The sequence below is a fragment of the Meriones unguiculatus genome, chromosome X (genome assembly GCF_030254825.1).
Source record: "Meriones unguiculatus strain TT.TT164.6M chromosome X, Bangor_MerUng_6.1, whole genome shotgun sequence".
Classification (NCBI taxonomy): domain Eukaryota; kingdom Metazoa; phylum Chordata; class Mammalia; order Rodentia; family Muridae; genus Meriones; species Meriones unguiculatus.
This window is the reverse complement of record NC_083369.1, coordinates 76,458,382-76,475,646: the sequence shown is the minus strand read 5'-3', so window position 1 is coordinate 76,475,646 and position 17,265 is coordinate 76,458,382. Positions and strand designations below refer to the sequence as shown.

The following is a 17,265-nucleotide window of genomic DNA, read 5'->3' as shown; positions in this document are numbered from 1 at the left end:
GGGACCTACCATAAAAGCCTTAAATTAATCCAATTATTTAAACATCAGCTTAAAATGTAGACTCTAAGAAACTAGGAAGATGCAAAGAGACATTCATTCATCTGATGAAACTATTGCATCCCTATGGAAGCTAGTGCAGGCATTAACAGCAAAAGAGGAATTCCCTGTTTTCATAGACTGGACATTTTATCATGAGAAAAAGAGTCACTTGTTTTCATGCTTTTCTTTCTCAATTTTTTATTAGAAGATTTAAAAGATACAATACTAACTTAAGAATGATATCAAGATCAGAATAAAAATTACACCATTGAGTGGAAATAGTTAATGTGCAGAAATGTGCATAAACAAAATACAACCATATACTCAGTAACATTATTAATCAGAAGAGGAGCTACACTGAAAAGGAAATTTGAACATCAACTCTTTTTTATTATTATTATTATTTTTATTACATATACAGTGTTCTGCCTGTAGGCCAGAAGGTGGCACCAGATTTCATTATAGATGGTTGTGAGCCACCATGTGGTTGCTGAAAATTGAATTCACGACCTCTGGAAGAACAGTCTGTGCTCTTAACCTCTGAGCTATCTCTCCAGTCCCCCATGAACAGCATTTTTTTAACTTTTTAATTATTATTATCATTTCTTACAATTTTTTCAATTTGTATCCTGTCTGTGGCTGTCTCCCTCGTCTTTTCCCTCTTCTCCCCCTACACCCCTCCCCTAGTACACTGATAGGGGAGGGTTCTCTTCCCCTTCCATCTGACCCTAGCTTATCAGGTCTCATCAGGACTGGTTGCACTGTCTTCCTCTATAGCCTGGCAAGGCTGCAACCCCAGGGGTGATCAGAGAGCCTGCCACTGAGTTCATGCCAGAGACAGCCTCTGCTCCCCTTATTAGGTTCCCCACTTGGAGACTGAGTCTATGGACTACATCTGAGATGGAATTTTAGGTCCTCTCCATGCACGGCCCTTGGTTGGGGTATCATTCTCTTCAGGGCCCCCAGGGCTCAGTTTTTATGGCTCTGTTGGTCTCCTTGTAGCATTCCTGTCCCCTCTAGGTCTTTCTATCTCTCCCTTCTTTCCTAAGATTCCCTGCACTCTCTCTGCCCAAAGTTTGGCTATGAGTCTGAACAACAATTCTTAACAGAACATAATCAAAAACTTCAGATTTCTCAAAAATGATTAGGTGTGGACCCATTCAATGAGTTTTGGCATTTTTAATAAAGTGTAAATACCAGTTATTGAGATTTAATTATAGGGTAATTTTCTGGTGAAAGCAATTCTCTCCCTCTCATGCATCCCTTTGGCTTCCTGGCCCCCTTTTGTTTTCTGTCCTCCCTCACTCCCACATAGACACACATACATAAAAATAAGAAGCTAAATTTGTTGTTCTCGTCAATCTGCAAGTTGAGCACAGAGATCAGTGTCTGTAATCCAAGCAAGGCCTGGTTCGAAGAAGTGTAAGTTCAAAGGTAGACTTGATTATATAGCAAGCCTCCCCCGCCCCCAGTTTTTTAAGTTGAGGGTAATGGGTCAAAAGACACCTTATCCAGTAGTCTTTATGCGAGTGCAAATGTTACATCTGTGTAGGGTAAATTTTCATCACCAAGATTGTAATCTATATAATGATTTGGCCATTATGCTGCCCAGCAGCACTTAATTAGTCTTTTGGCTCCTTAGTCAACTGACATGATACACTTTGTAACTCCAGCACTTGGAACATACTGGCAGGAGGACAGAAGTTCAAGGTCACCCTTGATTACGTTGAGTTGGAAGCTAGCCTGGGCTATTGTAGAAGAAAACAAAAACTAAAAATATATTGACACTACACCATGATCAAAGAAGTGTAAAAGTACCGCCTTGAAAAGTGACGCTATTATTTTCTTTGCAAATGCCCCATTTTCAACCACCCTTTCACAAGCTGCTCCAAAGCTGATGATGAACGACCCATTGGGGTTTTTTTTCCAAGCTATTCTCTGAAGTCATCTCAGAGCGCTAACAGAAAAACCGTGCCAAATCCTCCTGAAACCTAAATCCCTTCCAAAGGACACAGCCTCAGAATCGCGCCGCTTAAAAACCCAGGTAGAGCATATGGTCAGGCATTCCTGCTAACTAATCACCTGAGGGCACCTTCCAGGGACTTAACGGAATCACCATATTCTGGAATCTCGAAGAGGTTCCACCAGCACCTTAGCCGGAGTCTCCACCCTCCGCTGGTCACCAGAGGGCTTCAATGGAGAGTAACGTCAGAGGAAAGGGGAAAATGCCCATCACGCGAGATTTCGTGGCGGGATTTTGAAGTTGGAGACCGGCTGCGGCACATGCGCAGTGGCCTCACAACCTCAGGGTGGCACGCGGGGAGGTAGGCTGAGAGACTTTAGCCGGGGAACCCAGCGTGCTGGTGCTTTTTTTTTTTTTTCTCTCCTCGCTGCTACCCTCTCAGTGTGTGGGTCTGAGGGTCCGAGAAGACGCGGAGTAGCAGGGCTCACCTCCTCAAGCGCATTTGCCCTGTGTATGAGGAAGCCCTCACGTTCCCATAGTAGTTAGAGCGCTGTGTCCGGCATAGCGACAGGGACCGTTGCTACCCGTTTCCCTGTGAGCGTAGTTGCCCCGAGGCACACACTCCCATCCCCTGAGACTTGGCCTTGAGTGTCCCTCACACAAGTCTGGATCTTCATTACCCCCACCGCCTCACTTAATCAGTTTGTCGGCATCATCCCCGGGGGGCATCCCCACTCCGAAGCAGTGAAGATGGCTGGAGGACGTCTGCTGCTGGGGGGTGACTTCCTGTCGCCGCCGCCGTTGCCCCCCCTCCCGCCGCCGCCGCTAACCCCCCTCCCGCCGCCCCCGCCTGAGCCAATGCTGGAGCAGTGGCGCTATAGCCACGAAAGTGACTGGCAGTGGGCTCTGCGGCGGAGCTTCATCTGTAGGCACTTGCAGAGCTATCCCGGGGCTGCCCTAGACCAGCTCCTTGCGCTCTCCGCCGCCTGGACCAACCACGTTTTCCTGGGCTGCAGGTGAGGATGGTGTTGGGAGGTCGAGTTGGGAACGAGGGTGGTAGATGAGTGATGGGGATCAGCTTAGGGATGAGGGTTAGGGTGATGGAGTTAGGGTTACAGAGAGCCCAAGGGCAGAAGAGGGTCAGTAAAGGTGGTAGTGATGGAAACGGGCTTTATTCTGACGATGGCTTAGAGGCTGAAGATTCGCTAGAGGACAAGGAGAAGCTTCACTAGTGTTTGGACTGTGTAGTGGGGGGCCGTGGTGGCCGTCAATGACATAACAGCACAGGAGGGCACAGAGACGTCCCTCCAGAACCAGAAATGGTTGTAAAGTAGATCCTGGAAAAGGATTGCTAAGAAGTAGTGGTTTTGATTGGTGAAAATTGCAGGACCTCAGACCTGCATAGGGTCTTCCAAGGATGCGGTATCTGCAGAAGATATTTGATGGGGCTTCAGGGAGGAGGACAAGGAACTCCGCAGTTCTAACCTAGTCTCCTGACCACTCTCTTCTTCCATCTCCATTCGATAAAGCACCCTCCTCTCCTCCCCCCAGCCAGGTCTTAAAGTCGTCTCCTGGGGAGGCGGTATGTGTCAGGTCTTTGAGCTGCAATGTCAGGCTTGCTTGTAGACTTGCGCATAATGTACTCAAACAAAGAAATGATCTATCTGCTGTAAAAATGGATTCCCCTCTTTTCACCTTAAATGGGATAGGAGGAATTAAACATTTGGACTCTGTGTGTGGTTTTAGGGTTGTATGTGTGTCTCTCTCTGTTTCCTCCTTTCCTAGAACCTGGTAGCTTCTGAACAGGTCTCATGGAAAGCACTTTGCCTTCTATGGAGACTGCAGTATGGTTCTAACGCAGTTTTTTGGTTTTTGTTTTTTTTCCTTTGAACAGAATGCTTGGGTCCTCTGTCCTTCAGAACCTTGAACTTGGCCTTATCCTAGACGAATTCTTTCAGTAGACTGGAAAGATTCTTTCTTTATATTCCTACCTAACAGTCAGTTTGTTGGTATTAAGAAGAATGAGAAATTCTGGAAAATGATCAGATTTGGTTCAGCCAGATCAGTTTTAGGAATGATTGTAAACAACACAGAAAAAAATTGCCTATCCTCCCTTAACTGTTGAACATTGTGTCCATCAGGAAATTTGCTTTGCCCAGTCACAGAATTTTTTTCTATCTTCTCTAAGTTAACATAGTTTCTACTTCCAGGGATAATAACTGTTTGACTGGAGGAGCTGGTTGCTACTGGGAAAGCCTCAGCAATTAATTGTCAGATAAATCTAATTTGCCTGACAATGTTATTCTTGCTGTAAAAATGTACCTTTACCATACAATCCTTAGTCTTAATACCACAAAAGGCTACAGGGAATCAAAATCTTAAAATATCTTTAATAGGGGAAGATAACCATCCTTTGCATTTGTAACTAAACTTAACTTCCTGCTAGAATGCAAACTTTGTGGGTAGGATTTTACTGTTATTCATATTTACATCTTTGTCTTCAGTGCTAAAAGAAAACTTGTGCAGTATTCTACTTTAGCATATTAGCTGCTTAGTGAATGTTTGGGGAGTGGTAGATGTGTACAGCTTTGTAATATATAGCATATTTTCAACACTTTCTATTTTATAACAACCACCCTAGGAGTCAAGAGGTATCTCCTTTTTACAACTAAATCAATGGAGGTCACAAAGTTAGGTTACTGTGCAGGGTCTCAAAACTATTTCCAGTCGGATGCTCTTACCACCGAGACACAGCTGCTGTGTTTTGGAAGGATGGATGAGAAACAAAAGAAGTAACTGACATAAGACAAATCTCTAAATCTCTAATCCTGAAAACAGCAGCTTCATGTATAACCAGGGCAGGAACACAAACCATGCGAATGGTAGTTGGCCTTAAAAGCTCAAGCACACATGATGTTATGGATGTGCATTGTCAAATCCTTTGTTTAGAAGAGTCATTGTGTTACAGTATACCTAAATCACTATGACTATTAGTATAGGATTATGAAACAGATGAACTGAAAAGCAGTGTTTGCATTCTATTTGATCATTAGACACAGGAGAATGGGAACAGCCCAAGAGAACTCTAGAAGTTTGCAACTCAGTGTGATCTTCACTTAAGGTGGGCTTTGTTCTCTTTCGGTGCATATAATTGACATTCTCCAAGTTGGCGAGGCTCTTGTTTTGTGTGACAGACTGTTCTTAAGTAAATTGGCAGAAACATGGTGACACAGCCCTTTGTTAACTCAAATTGTTAACTAGTTGTTCAAGGGATTCCATTTGAGTAGAAGCTGAGATAAAAAGGAAATCTGAAATTGAGATTCAGGGCATGTTTCATTTCCTTTTAGCGATACTGACCATTTCCGTGGAACAAATTTGAAAGTGTGCATGCAGGCATGCATTTTGATAATATGTTATGTGGGTGAATACCCTTGACTATGAGGCCAGAGGTCCGTATTATGGGTCACCTCTATCACTCTCTACCTATTGTTTGAGACATTCACGGAATCTAAAGCTTACCAGTTAGGTTAGACTGACTGGTCTTTGAACCACTGTAGTCTGCCTATATTCTCTCAACCAGCAATTTGGTGGCAGAACATGCAGTGTGTCACCATGCCCTGGTTTTACCTGGGTGTGGAGAATTAAAACTTGGGTCCTCTTCTATAGCAAGAACTGAACCATTTCCCCAGCCCCTGAATATCTTCTTGCCTCTATAATTGTGGTTCTTACACATAAGCATGTGTCAAATCACCTGTTTTGGATTCTGCATGTGGTGGCACAAGACTTTAGTCCTAGCAATCAGGACCTGAGACTCCAGCAGGAGGGTGGTGAGCTTAGGGATTGCCAGGACTGTATAAGAACACCCTGTCTAAAAAAAATAACAAAAATAACAATCACCTATTAGGTTTATTAAAAGACACGTTCCTGGCCCCCTTCCTATTCTAAGGCTTCCAAATCAGAAGACGTGAGGAAGGGCCTCAACTTTTTTTTTTTTTATTTCTGTCAGGTTACCAGATGATGCTAATATTACTGATTCAAGGACCAGTCTGCAAAATGCTACTTTATAGGATAAATAAAGTGATGTTTTTCAATCTAATTTTTTTTTATGAGACAGGGTCTCAGATTGTCCTTGAACTTGCCATGTAGCTGAGGATGATCTGAAAGTTATTATTTTCCTGCCTCCACCTCCTGAGTGCTGAGATCACAGGGGACACTACCATGTCCGGTTTTATCCAATGCTCAGGACTGAACCTGGGGCTTCATGAATATTAGGCAAGCGCTCTGTCAATTGAGTTATGTCCCCAACCCTCCAGTCTACTATTTAGTAATCTTTTTTATTGTCCAAGCATCCAAGATGCTCACAGAACTTTCCCTTCACCTTTTCTGTTTTATAAAGTAAACAGCCTATCAAGAAGTTTTGCTGTGATGTGACAGCTCATACCTAGAATCCCGGCACTTAGGAGTCTGGGACAGGAAGAATTTTCCAAGAATTGTCTAAAACAGTTTCATAGCATTAGTCTTGTGGCTAATAAAAATTTATTATGGACTGGAGAGATGGCTCAAGGTTAAGAGCCCTGGCTGTTCTTCCAAAGGTCCTGAGTTCAATTCCCAGCAACCACATCCATCTATAATGAGATCTGGTGCCACCTTCTGGTACACAAGCAGAATGCTCTATAAATAATAAAGAAATCATAAAAAAAAACTAAGTCTTTTGATTGGCTACATATGACATTTAAATAATTATACATATAAAGGCCTAGGGTGTCCATATAGTTTTTACTTATAGATTATAGCTTGTTTGCTACTGTATTTGTTTTGCAGGACTGAGTGTAGAAACTAGAGTCTCGTTCATGATAACCAAAGACTACACCATTGTGATCCTTCCACAGCCATTTTAGAAGGCACAATATCTAGAATACCTGAAATATTCAGCTTTCCAGTCTTGATACATAGGATTTAAAAGCAGAGCTCTGGCCTGCAAACCCTGGCTTACTTGTCTTTGTTAACTCATTAATAGAGGAATAGCATGAAATCAACTTAGCTACCTTGACCTCTTTTCCTAAGTACAAATTTGGAAAGTTTGGAAGGTAGATTCCAGGTAGATGTATGTTGTGAAACTTAACTTTGCACAAAGGTACACAAGTCATTGACGTAGGAAGGGGGAGTAGGAGTACTTTTAAAAAATTCTTCTCCAATCTATTAAGTGTATTAACTTGGAGCATTAAGCATCTTATAAGTAGTTTTGAATGAATTACTTGTATTTTGAAGCCCTAATTTTTGTTTGTTTCCTTTTTTCTTTTTTGTTTGTTTTTTGAGACAGTTTCTCTATGTAGCCCTGGCTGTCTTGGAACTCATTCTGTAAACCGGGCTGACCTGGAGCTCCCAGAGTCCTACCTACCTTTGCCTCTTGACTGCTGGGATTAACTCAGTGATTAAAAGCACAAGTTGTTGTTGCAAAAGATCTGGGAGGTCTTTGCACCCACATGGAGGTTCACCTAGGGCACCAGACTTGCATATGGGTACACAGACATACATGCAGGCAAAACGCGCATATATAATTTAAAAATGTGCCACTATATCTGGATTTTAAGTTTCTTATCTCAACATTTTAATTTAGATTTAGTAGAGCTGTTTAATATATTTGTAAATAACTTGTAAACATCTATTATTGAATACTTATTAAATTTCAGGTGACATTGTATTTAATAATTTGTTTCTCTTGTAGTTGTACACATAGATACAACTGTCTTTGACCAAGACTGTGATATCTATTAAGAAAAACATGTTGCCCATTATAAATCACCTTTTAATAATATGCTAGAAGTGGTAGGTGAGTTGAAGAACATCCTGCTTTCCAAAAGCTTGGTGCATTGTAAACTACATAAAAAACTTTAAGACCTGTTGCAAGTCTATGGTTTTGCCTTACATATTTACAGCCAAATGTCTGATCTAATGGGCATGTGGATATGTAATGTGCATGCATTTAAAAATTATAGTATACTTACCTTAATGATATTTTACATCACATTCCATAATACAGAACTATGTGGCCATTGAAACCCATATGGTAGGTAGCAGGCTGGGGAATATAGTTCAGTAGTAGAATCTTTGCCTGGAATGCTAAAGTCTGTGAGTTCAATTTTCAGCATGGCGAAAACAAAATGGAATAGGTGTGGCAGCAACATGAAGAAAACTTTTACAATAGATAACAGATCAACACATGTAATTAGTTATTAATAGGAGGTCATAGAAAACAAGTAAAAAGAATACAAAGTAACCCCTGAAATTATACTGAAGTTATTACTGGTTGAAATGTGAAATCTTTCTTGGTCAGTTTTCTTTGTAGTTAGAAGTATTATGAAAAATCACTGTGGAATATAGTAATAACTTGAGCTTTATCCTTGGGTGGGTATTTGGGTAATTTTAGGAATAGAAATAGAATTATAGTGATCTTATTAAATATCCTAAAATTTTTGCATTTTATTTTGTCTAGTCAAGCACTGAATAACATGATGGTCTTTCCTTCTTATTTAAGCTTGCTGGCCTTCTATTGTATTATGACTTCCTAATAAAGGACAGAGTCTGACTGTTGGCAACCTACGCAAAGGTTTATTTTTATAGCCTCTGGGAGATGAATTCTGTAGCAATTGTAATGAATAGGGAGCAATAGATAGGTACAGTAATTACCGGTGCTGGAAGAAACTTGAGAGACAAGTGAATGTGAGTGGAGGTATCCCTAGGTATATCCTTCACTGGCATCATATGGTGTGGGTACCTTTTTCAGTTATTGCATAGGCAGAGTCAGATTCTAATTGGAGGGCTAGAGAATTTGGACTGGACCCAAGGCTAGTGGCTTGGTTGTAACACCAATGTCTGCAAATGTGAGATTAATGGTTTTAAATATTGTGGACTTTAGAACTGGAGAGATGGCTCATTGTTTAATAGCACTGACTGCCCTTTTAGAAGACCTAGGTTCAGTTCCTGGCATCTATATAGCAGCTTACAACTCTCTATAACTCCAGTTCCAGGGAAACCCCCTCTGGCCTTTATGGGCACCAGGCACACATGGTACACAGACATATATGTAGGCAAAACATCCATGTACATAAGATAATTTTTTAAAGTAATGAGTAAAAAATGCTTTTAACTTGTAAATGTCACCCAATTTCTTAGTCTTTTGCCTTTATCCCATACTTGGAAAATTGGACTCCATACATCTGAAAGGAAGTGATGTGTAGAATGTATGATGCTTGAGATATCTTTTCTGATACTCAGAGAAGAAAAAATAAAGGTAGAATTACTCTTGGTATTCAGGTACTGATAGCTGTAATAGCAGTTGTCTATAAGAAATTCAGGTTATAGATAGCTTCCCATAATCTGTCAATGAAGACTACTAGGTTTTGATTAATACTTTACAAGGAAAGCTGATTGATGGCTATGAAACCTACTGCACTGAAAGGCAAAGGTGTTAATCTCTAACTTCACAGTTATTCATGAAAAGTTGTACTTGTTACTCAGTTTCAGGACTTTCTTCCCAGATGCTACCAGTTAGGCTAAGAAAGGCTCTAAAAATAGGAAGAATAAGCAGGTACTCATGATAACAAAACTTTACTTGAGCTCGCTTTTTAATTGCCATGCAGGAAAATTATGTTATCAAGAAGCCATTCTAAGCCATGAGCAGTGGCACAACACCTGTTGTCCCAGCACTCCCCAGGGAGGCAGAGACAGGAGGATCTCTGTGAGTTTGAGGCTAGCATGGCCTACAAAGCAAGTCCAGGACAGTCCAGACTACACAGATCAACCCTGTCTGGAAACAAAACAAAGCAAAAGGAGAAGAAGCAGAAGCAGCAGCAGCAGTAGCAGCCAATCTAGCCTGTCGTGGTGGTGTGCACCTGTAGTACCAGCACTCAGGAGGCTGAGATGGGAGGCTACCCTGAGATACATATGAGTTGTATATTGAGACATTGTCTCAAAAAAGAAAGGTGGGGTAGATAGAAGAAAACAATTAAAAGAAACCTAAGAAACTAAAAGGCTTTACCCTGAGATACATATGAGTTGTATATTGAGACATTGTCTCAAAACAGGAAAATGGAGTGGGTAGAAGAAAACAATAAAAAGAAACCTAAGAAACTAGAAGGCTGGTGAGATGTTTCACGCATTTGCCACAAAGCCTGACAATCTGAGTTTGATTTCCAGGACTCCCAGGGTGGAAGGAGAGAACCTATTCCCACAATTGGTTCGCTGACCTCTATATGTACCATGTGGCACATGTGCAACCCCCTCAGGCACAATAAATAAATGCAATAAAGCAAACCCAACAGTACTATATCAGTTGCCCTCAATGATTATAAAATACTACAATTAGGATAATGACTTTGTCATCACTAACAGATCAGAGTCCTCTAGTTTTACTAGTGTGTTTGTATTTAATTCTATATAATTCATCATGTATTGGTTTTTTGCTGTGGTACTGAGGATGGAACCTAGACCCTCATGCATGTTAGACCAGTACACTATCACTGAGCAACACCCCGAAACTGGAAGGTTTTAAAATCCATATAGTGAGATGGATCAGTGGGTAAAGGTGTTTGCCACACAAGCCTGATTACCTAAGTTTGATAATCTGGAACCTACATAAAGGTGGAAGGAGAGAACTGACTCCAGAGTTGTTCTCTGACCACCACATGTGGCAGGACCATCTTGTGTGCAATTATACACAATTGTAATATGTTTTTAAGAAGACCTTTAATATTCCCAGTACCACCAGCATCCCATCTTTGCTCTTTTAAAATAACTAAACCAGCACCCTCCCATTCACTGTGACCCGTATCTGTGGTCTGTTCCTTTTTCTTGCTATGTAGTTTTCCATTGTGTATTTGTACCAAAGTTTTAACCATTCACCTTTTGAAAAGTATCTGGGCTGATTATAGTTAAGCCTATAAAGCTGCTATGAGCATTCATATACAAGTTTTCATATGAATATATGTTTTCAGTTCTTTGGGATAAGTGTCCAAAAATACAGTTCCTGGGTCATGTGGTAATTGACATTTAATTTATTAGAAGATACCAACTTGTTTTCTAGAGTAATTGTCTCATTTTATAATCCCACCAGCAATGTCTGAGGGATCTAGTTTCTCTACATTCTTTCCAGAGATTTGATGTCATTACTACTTTATAATTTGGCCATTTTGATATGTCAATAGTTTCTTTCAATTGCATTTCTCTGGTAGATGATGATGTTGAACATCCTTTGTTCATTTGCAGTCTTTCTGTACTCTCCAGTGATGGGCTTTATTAATGACCTTTGTGTATGGGGGGTGCCTATTTACATATGCATGCATGTGTGCAGGTGAATACACCCACAGAAGCCAGAGTAGAATGTTAAATGTCTTCCTTAGTTGTTCTTTACTTTTTTTTTTTTTTTTAACGGTAGGGTCTGTCACTGAACCCCAAACTTGCCATTTTGGCTAAGTTGGCTGGCCAACAAGCTGTGGCAATCTACTTGTCTCTTCCCCACAATGCTGGGATCACTGACATAAGTGGCCATGCCCAGCTTTTATATAGGTCCTGGGGATTTGAGTCAGCACCCTTCTGTTTATACAGCAAGTGATCATTTGCCCACTGAGCCATCTCCCCCACTCCTCTTGTTCATTTGAAGTTTGATATTGTTCCTCTTGCGTTTAGAGCTAACAAGTTCTTGTCAAGTACATGGTACACAAACATTTTCCCTAATCTATAGTTTGTCTTCTTTGCAGAGTCTTTTAAGAGGGCAAGATTTTAATTCTGAGTAGGTCCATGTTACCATTGTTTTCATTTTAAAATTTTTATTTATTTTCCGTGCGGGCATGTTTAGCTCACACATATCTCTGTATCATGTGCATCCTGGAAGTTCTGAAGTTATGGATAGTCGTGAACTGGTTTTGAAGTTATTTACAGTTGTTAGCTGCCACATGAGTGCTGGGAACTGAACCTGGGTCTTCTAACAAGAACAAGTACTCTTAACTGCTGAGACATCTCTCCAGCCCACACTGTTTGCTTTTATATGGCTCATGTTTCTGGTGTGAATTCTGAGAACTGCTTGCATAGCCTAGGTCTTGAAGGTTTTCTCTTGCCTTTTTTTTAAATGAAAGATTTATGGTTTTACACTTTATGCTTTGTAAAATGTGGGATAGGTTTGTCTGCATGGTTTTTACATATAGGTGTTCATTTGTTGCAGAGGCCCTTCCTCTGTGGGGTTATATTTGTAACTTTGTCAACTACCATGTTTGTATTATTTACATGAGTCTATTTCTGGGTTCTCCCCTGCCTACACTTCACCAGTAGACTTCTTGTGCCTTGCAGAGGGATAGCAGACTATCATTTCTTCTTTAATTAGCTGTTATGCTTTGGTAAAAGTTTTCCTGGAGAGATGGTGTTCTTACTGCTTTTGAAGAGTAGTGGAGTTTTGTTCCCAGCACCCACATCAGGCAGCTCACACCTGTAATTATAGTTCTAATATATCTGATGTCTCTGGCCTCCCATGGGCACCTGCACTCATGTGCGCACACTTCCCCAAGAATACCCATAACTGAACCTAAACCTTTAAAAGAGGTTTTTCTTCAACACTTTGGTGGTTTTAAGATAGCATTTATACAGGAAAATTCAGGGTAAATGCTTGCTTTCCTTAATATTTACTTGTTTACAGAATAATGAGTTGATATTCTTCAGCCTCCAAAGGTGGCTGATAATGGGTTTTTAACTATTCTGAACTAGTAGATTTTAAATATATTTGATCTGTTTTAATTCATGCCAGCTATCATTGATATTCAAATAGGCTTGTGTTACTGGGAGTTTATTTTTATTGGTTTCTGGCACAACTCCTACTATGACCTTTGACCATTTCTTCATTTGTAGACCCAAGATCTCCCAGGCTCTTAGACATTTCCTGCCCCAGATTGGAAGCATGCATTTCTCTGAGGAGCATGAGAAATGATAGACGCTACAGTTTCGATGTAAGCAACCCAGATAGCTATCCTTAACACTCACTATTTTTTAACAGCCGGGCACAGTGGCACATGCATAGAGTCCCAGCACTCAGGGAGGCAGAGGCAGGTAGATCTCTGTGAGAATGAGGCCAGCCTGGTCTATAAAGCAAGTCCAGAACAGTCAGTGCTACACAGAGAAACCCTGTCTCAAAAAAAAAAATAATGTGTGTGTGAACATATAAATCCAATTGTTGACATGTAATACATATATGAAAGAGAAAAATCATGACTCTACTTATTTTCAATTCACACATTAAAAAGGTTTGGGCTAGAAATTAGGTCTTTTTAAAAATTATTTATTTTTATGTGTATGGCTGGTTTTTGCTTGCATATATATCTGTGCACAACATGCATGCCTGTTGCCCACAGAGGCCAGAAGAAAGTATTGTATACTCTGAAATAGAAATTGTAGATAGTTGTAAATAGCCATGTGGATGCTGAGAATCAAACCTGGGTCATCTTGAAGAGCACCCAGTGCTCTTAACTGATCACTCCAGGCCTTGGGCTTGTATATTTTACATAGAAAATCTTGATCTTAGTGCCTAATGAGTAACTTTTCATTCTGCAGATAAATATTTTAGGTCTGATTCTTTGTTTTCATAACAAAAATACCTTGTTGACAAAGTCCTTTGGGAGCTATGATAAGATTGTCTCACTTAGAAGCCTTTAAAAAACATATACATACCTATTTTAATTATAGATTATATTTGTAGATACAGCCCACATTTGATGGAAAAAATTCTTCACATGGCCGAAGGTATTGATATTGGGGAGATGCCGTCATATGATCTGATGCTGCCCAAAACTTCCAAAGGCCAAAAGCGCTACCTTTCAACCTATGATGGTGAGTATAACTTGTTTCTGGAAGGTGGGATTTGAAAAAAATGTGGCTTCTTAAAATGATATGAGTGTGGCACATGGCTTCAAATAACACTGGGAGCATTGGATTCTATGCAAAGATTTTTTTATTTTATTTTGTTATGAGACAGAGCCTCTCTGTGCAGCCCTGGATGACCTGGAACCCACTTTGTAGAGTAGGGTGGCCTCAAATTCAGATAGCCACCTGCCTCTGTCTCCCAAGTTCTGGGATTAAAGGTATATGGCACCAATTCTGGCCCAGATAAATGGTTCTAACTTACATACAATTTATGATGCTAAAAAGAACTGACAGTACAGAAGTCCCAGTATAATGCCATTCTTGATGTCTATGCTGTGGAACTTACCTCTAGACATGAAACCTACCTCTAACTAGAAGAGGCTCATTCTGAAATCATCTGAGAATCTGAATAATTAATAATTATTCTTGGGTCAGTCCAGATTGACTAGCTTTCTACTGAGGAGGAAGCTCAAGTCTTTGCTATAGTCTTCTAGGGAAGAAGCTCTAGTCTTTGCTGTAGCCATAGTAGTAGGTGTCCATGTCTTCAAATGTGGTGTTCCCCATTAGTCATCAGTTTCAAGTGTTGTCTGTTCTAGAAATACAGGTAACAGCCTTTTGTGCAGGACAAATCAGAACTAACATTTTGGTTGAAAATTGTTTATTTTATTTTGGATATGGTAGTTACAATTATATAAAGCAATATAGAGTCATTCGCCTCTGATAAAAAAGAGAAAGGTTTAGTCGGTGCATCTGGTCATCCATCATTTCTTTCTTATTATTGTCATCCGAAGTTCTTCTGGGGACCTTTTAGCACAGGTAGTAAGCGATTGTCCTGGTACATCCTTCCAGTATAGGTGAGGAGTACATTTCACTTGTAAAGTCATCTCCTAGTCATGATTGGCAGCAGCCTACATACTTGATGAATTATTTCCTATTAAAAGTCTTTCTTTGTGCATGGAGGGAGAGAGACCGTCGCCCTTTTTATGATAGAGTCTTACAGTGCTATAACTACCTTCACCCAAGTGACTGGGTTAAACCTTGTACCAAACAGTGCAGCTTTCAAGATAATACAGTTGGTGCTGTTATCCTGCTTGGTTCTTTTGAAATAATCCCATTTTAATGAATTGTAAATTTCACTCATTCTATAGGTCAAAATCCTTCTAAAAAGCAAGCTGGTTCCAAATTCCATGTGAGACCTCGTTTTGAGCCTGTACATTTTGTAGCTAGTAGTTCAAAAGCCGAAAAACAGGAAGATCCTTATGGCCCTCAAACAAAAGAGGTAAATGGACGGACACATTTTGCCAGCATACCAAGAAACGTCTACCAAGATTATACTCAAGACTCTTTCAATATACAAGATGGAAATTCTCAGTATTGTAATTCATCAGGATTTATTTTCACAAAAGATCAGCCTGCAACAACCAACATGTATTTTGACAGTGGGAACCCTGCCCCAAGCAGCACATCCCAGCAGGCAAATTCTCAGCCACTCTCTGAGCCTTGTCTTTCACCGACCTATCCTGAGTCAGTGGTTGCTGAGAAACAGTATTTTATTGAAAAGTTAACAGCAACTATCTGGAAGAACCTTTCTAATCCAGAGATGACTTCTGGATCTGACAAAATTAACTATACTTACATGCTAACTCGTTGTATTCAGGCCTGTAAGACAAATCCTGAGTACATATATGCTCCTTTAAAAGAAATTCCTCCTGCCGACATCCCCAAAAATAAAAAACTCCTCACAGATGGTTATGCTTGTGAAGTTAGATGCCAAAACATCTATCTAACTACAGGTTATGCCGGCAGCAAGAATGGGTCCAGAGATCGAGCTACTGAGCTAGCTGTAAAACTCTTGCAGAAGCGGATTGAGGTTAGAGTTGTCCAGCGGAAATTCAAGCACATAATTGGAGAGGACCTTGTAGTATGTCAGATTGGTATGCTTTCCTATGAATTTCCCCCAGCTCTGAAACCACCAGAAGACCTGGTAATGCTAGGAAAGGATGCTTCTGGGCACCCTATTTTTCATAGTTCAGCCAAACACTGGACCAATTTTGTCATTACAGAAAATGCAAATGATGCAATTGGCATCCTTAACAATTCTGCCTCATTCAACAAAATGTCAATTGAGTACAAATATGAGATGATGCCAAATCGCACATGGCGGTGTCAGGTTTTCCTGCAAGATCACTGCTTAGCTGAAGGTTATGGAACCAAGAAAACAAGCAAACATGCAGCTGCTGATGAGGCTTTGAAAGTTCTTCAAAAAACACAACCCACTTATCCATCTGTCAAAAGTTCCCAGTGCCACTCAGGTTCTTCACCCAGAGGATCTGGGAAGAAGAAAGACATAAAAGATGTTGTGGTTTATGAGAATTCTTCCAATCCGGTGTGCACATTGAATGATACAGCTCAATTTAACCGAATGACAGTTGAATATGTCTATGAAAGGATGACAGGTCTACGGTGGAAATGCAAAGTGATTCTAGAGAGTGAAGTCATTGCTGAAGCAGTTGGAGTGAAGAAAAGTGTCAAATATGAAGCTGCTGGAGAAGCTGTGAAAACTCTCAAAAAGACCCAGCCGACTGTCATTAACAACCTGAAGAAAGGGACTGTTGAAGATGTGATTTCAAGAAATGAAATTCAGGGCCGCTCAGCCGAAGAAGCTTACAAACAGCAAATCAAAGAAGATAACATAGGGAATCAACTGCTGAGAAAGATGGGTTGGACAGGTGGTGGTTTAGGTAAATCTGGTGAAGGCATACGGGAGCCTATCTCAGTCAAAGAGCAGCATAAGCGAGAAGGGCTTGGTCTAGATGTAGAGAGGGTCAATAGAATTGCTAAGAGAGATATAGAGCAGATCATCAGAAACTATGCCCGCTCTGAGAGCCACTCAGATTTGACCTTCTCCACAGAGCTGACCAATGATGAACGAAAGCAAATACATCAGATTGCTCAGAAATATGGCCTGAAGAGTAAGTCTCATGGGGTAGGCCATGATAGATATCTAGTGGTAGGTAGAAAACGGCGGAAGGAAGACCTTCTAGATCAACTCAAACAAGAGGGCCAAGTAGGACATTATGAGCTTGTTATGCCCCAAGCAAACTAAGATTTTTACTAAATTATCTTGTAAATGCCACGTGAGGCAGATCTACAAATAATAAAGAGTATTCGTTCTTAAGATGTTTCACCTTGTTCATTTCATATAATGCTTTATTAAGTATTGGAACTTGGAGAATTCTTTCCACTTGTGTTAGCTTAATCCAGCAGGTGATACTGTGCAGTTACTGTTTGTGTCTTTGATATTGCTCTGTCCCTCAGATTTTAGTAGTTTGTACAAGCAAAAACACCCATCTAAGTGCAAT

At 40.5% G+C, this 17,265-nt stretch overlaps 1 protein-coding gene across 2 annotated transcripts; it reads left to right on the top strand.

Annotated features, from left to right (window-relative positions):
• Positions 1–2,335: 2,335 nt before the first annotated feature.
• On the top strand, positions 2,336–17,081 carry Nkrf (NFKB repressing factor). Of its 2 annotated transcripts, XM_060374466.1 has the most exons (4): positions 2,883–3,018; positions 12,896–12,993; positions 13,740–13,870; positions 15,052–17,081. In XM_060374466.1, the coding sequence occupies exons 2-4, from the start codon at positions 12,971–12,973 to the stop codon at positions 17,007–17,009; spliced, it is 2,112 nt and encodes a 703-aa protein (XP_060230449.1). In that variant the 5' UTR covers positions 2,883–3,018; positions 12,896–12,970; the 3' UTR covers positions 17,010–17,081. The 2 variants fall into 2 exon arrangements, with proteins under 2 accessions (XP_021483686.2, XP_060230449.1); XM_021628011.2 differs by lacking the exon at positions 12,896–12,993 and having other exon boundaries at positions 2,336–3,018.
• Positions 17,082–17,265: the final 184 nt, after the last annotated feature.

Bases quoted from the DNA above. Each gene is read 5' to 3' on its own strand.
- Nkrf (XM_021628011.2), top strand. From the start codon at position 2,753: ATGGCTGGAGGACGTCTGCTGCTGGGGGGTGACTTCCTGTCGCCGCCG. The intron at 3,019-13,739 runs GTGAGGATGGTG...TTATATTTGTAG, and splicing joins CACGTTTTCCTGGGCTGCAG to ATACAGCCCACATTTGATGG. The intron at 13,871-15,051 runs GTGAGTATAACT...CTCATTCTATAG, and splicing joins CTACCTTTCAACCTATGATG to GTCAAAATCCTTCTAAAAAG.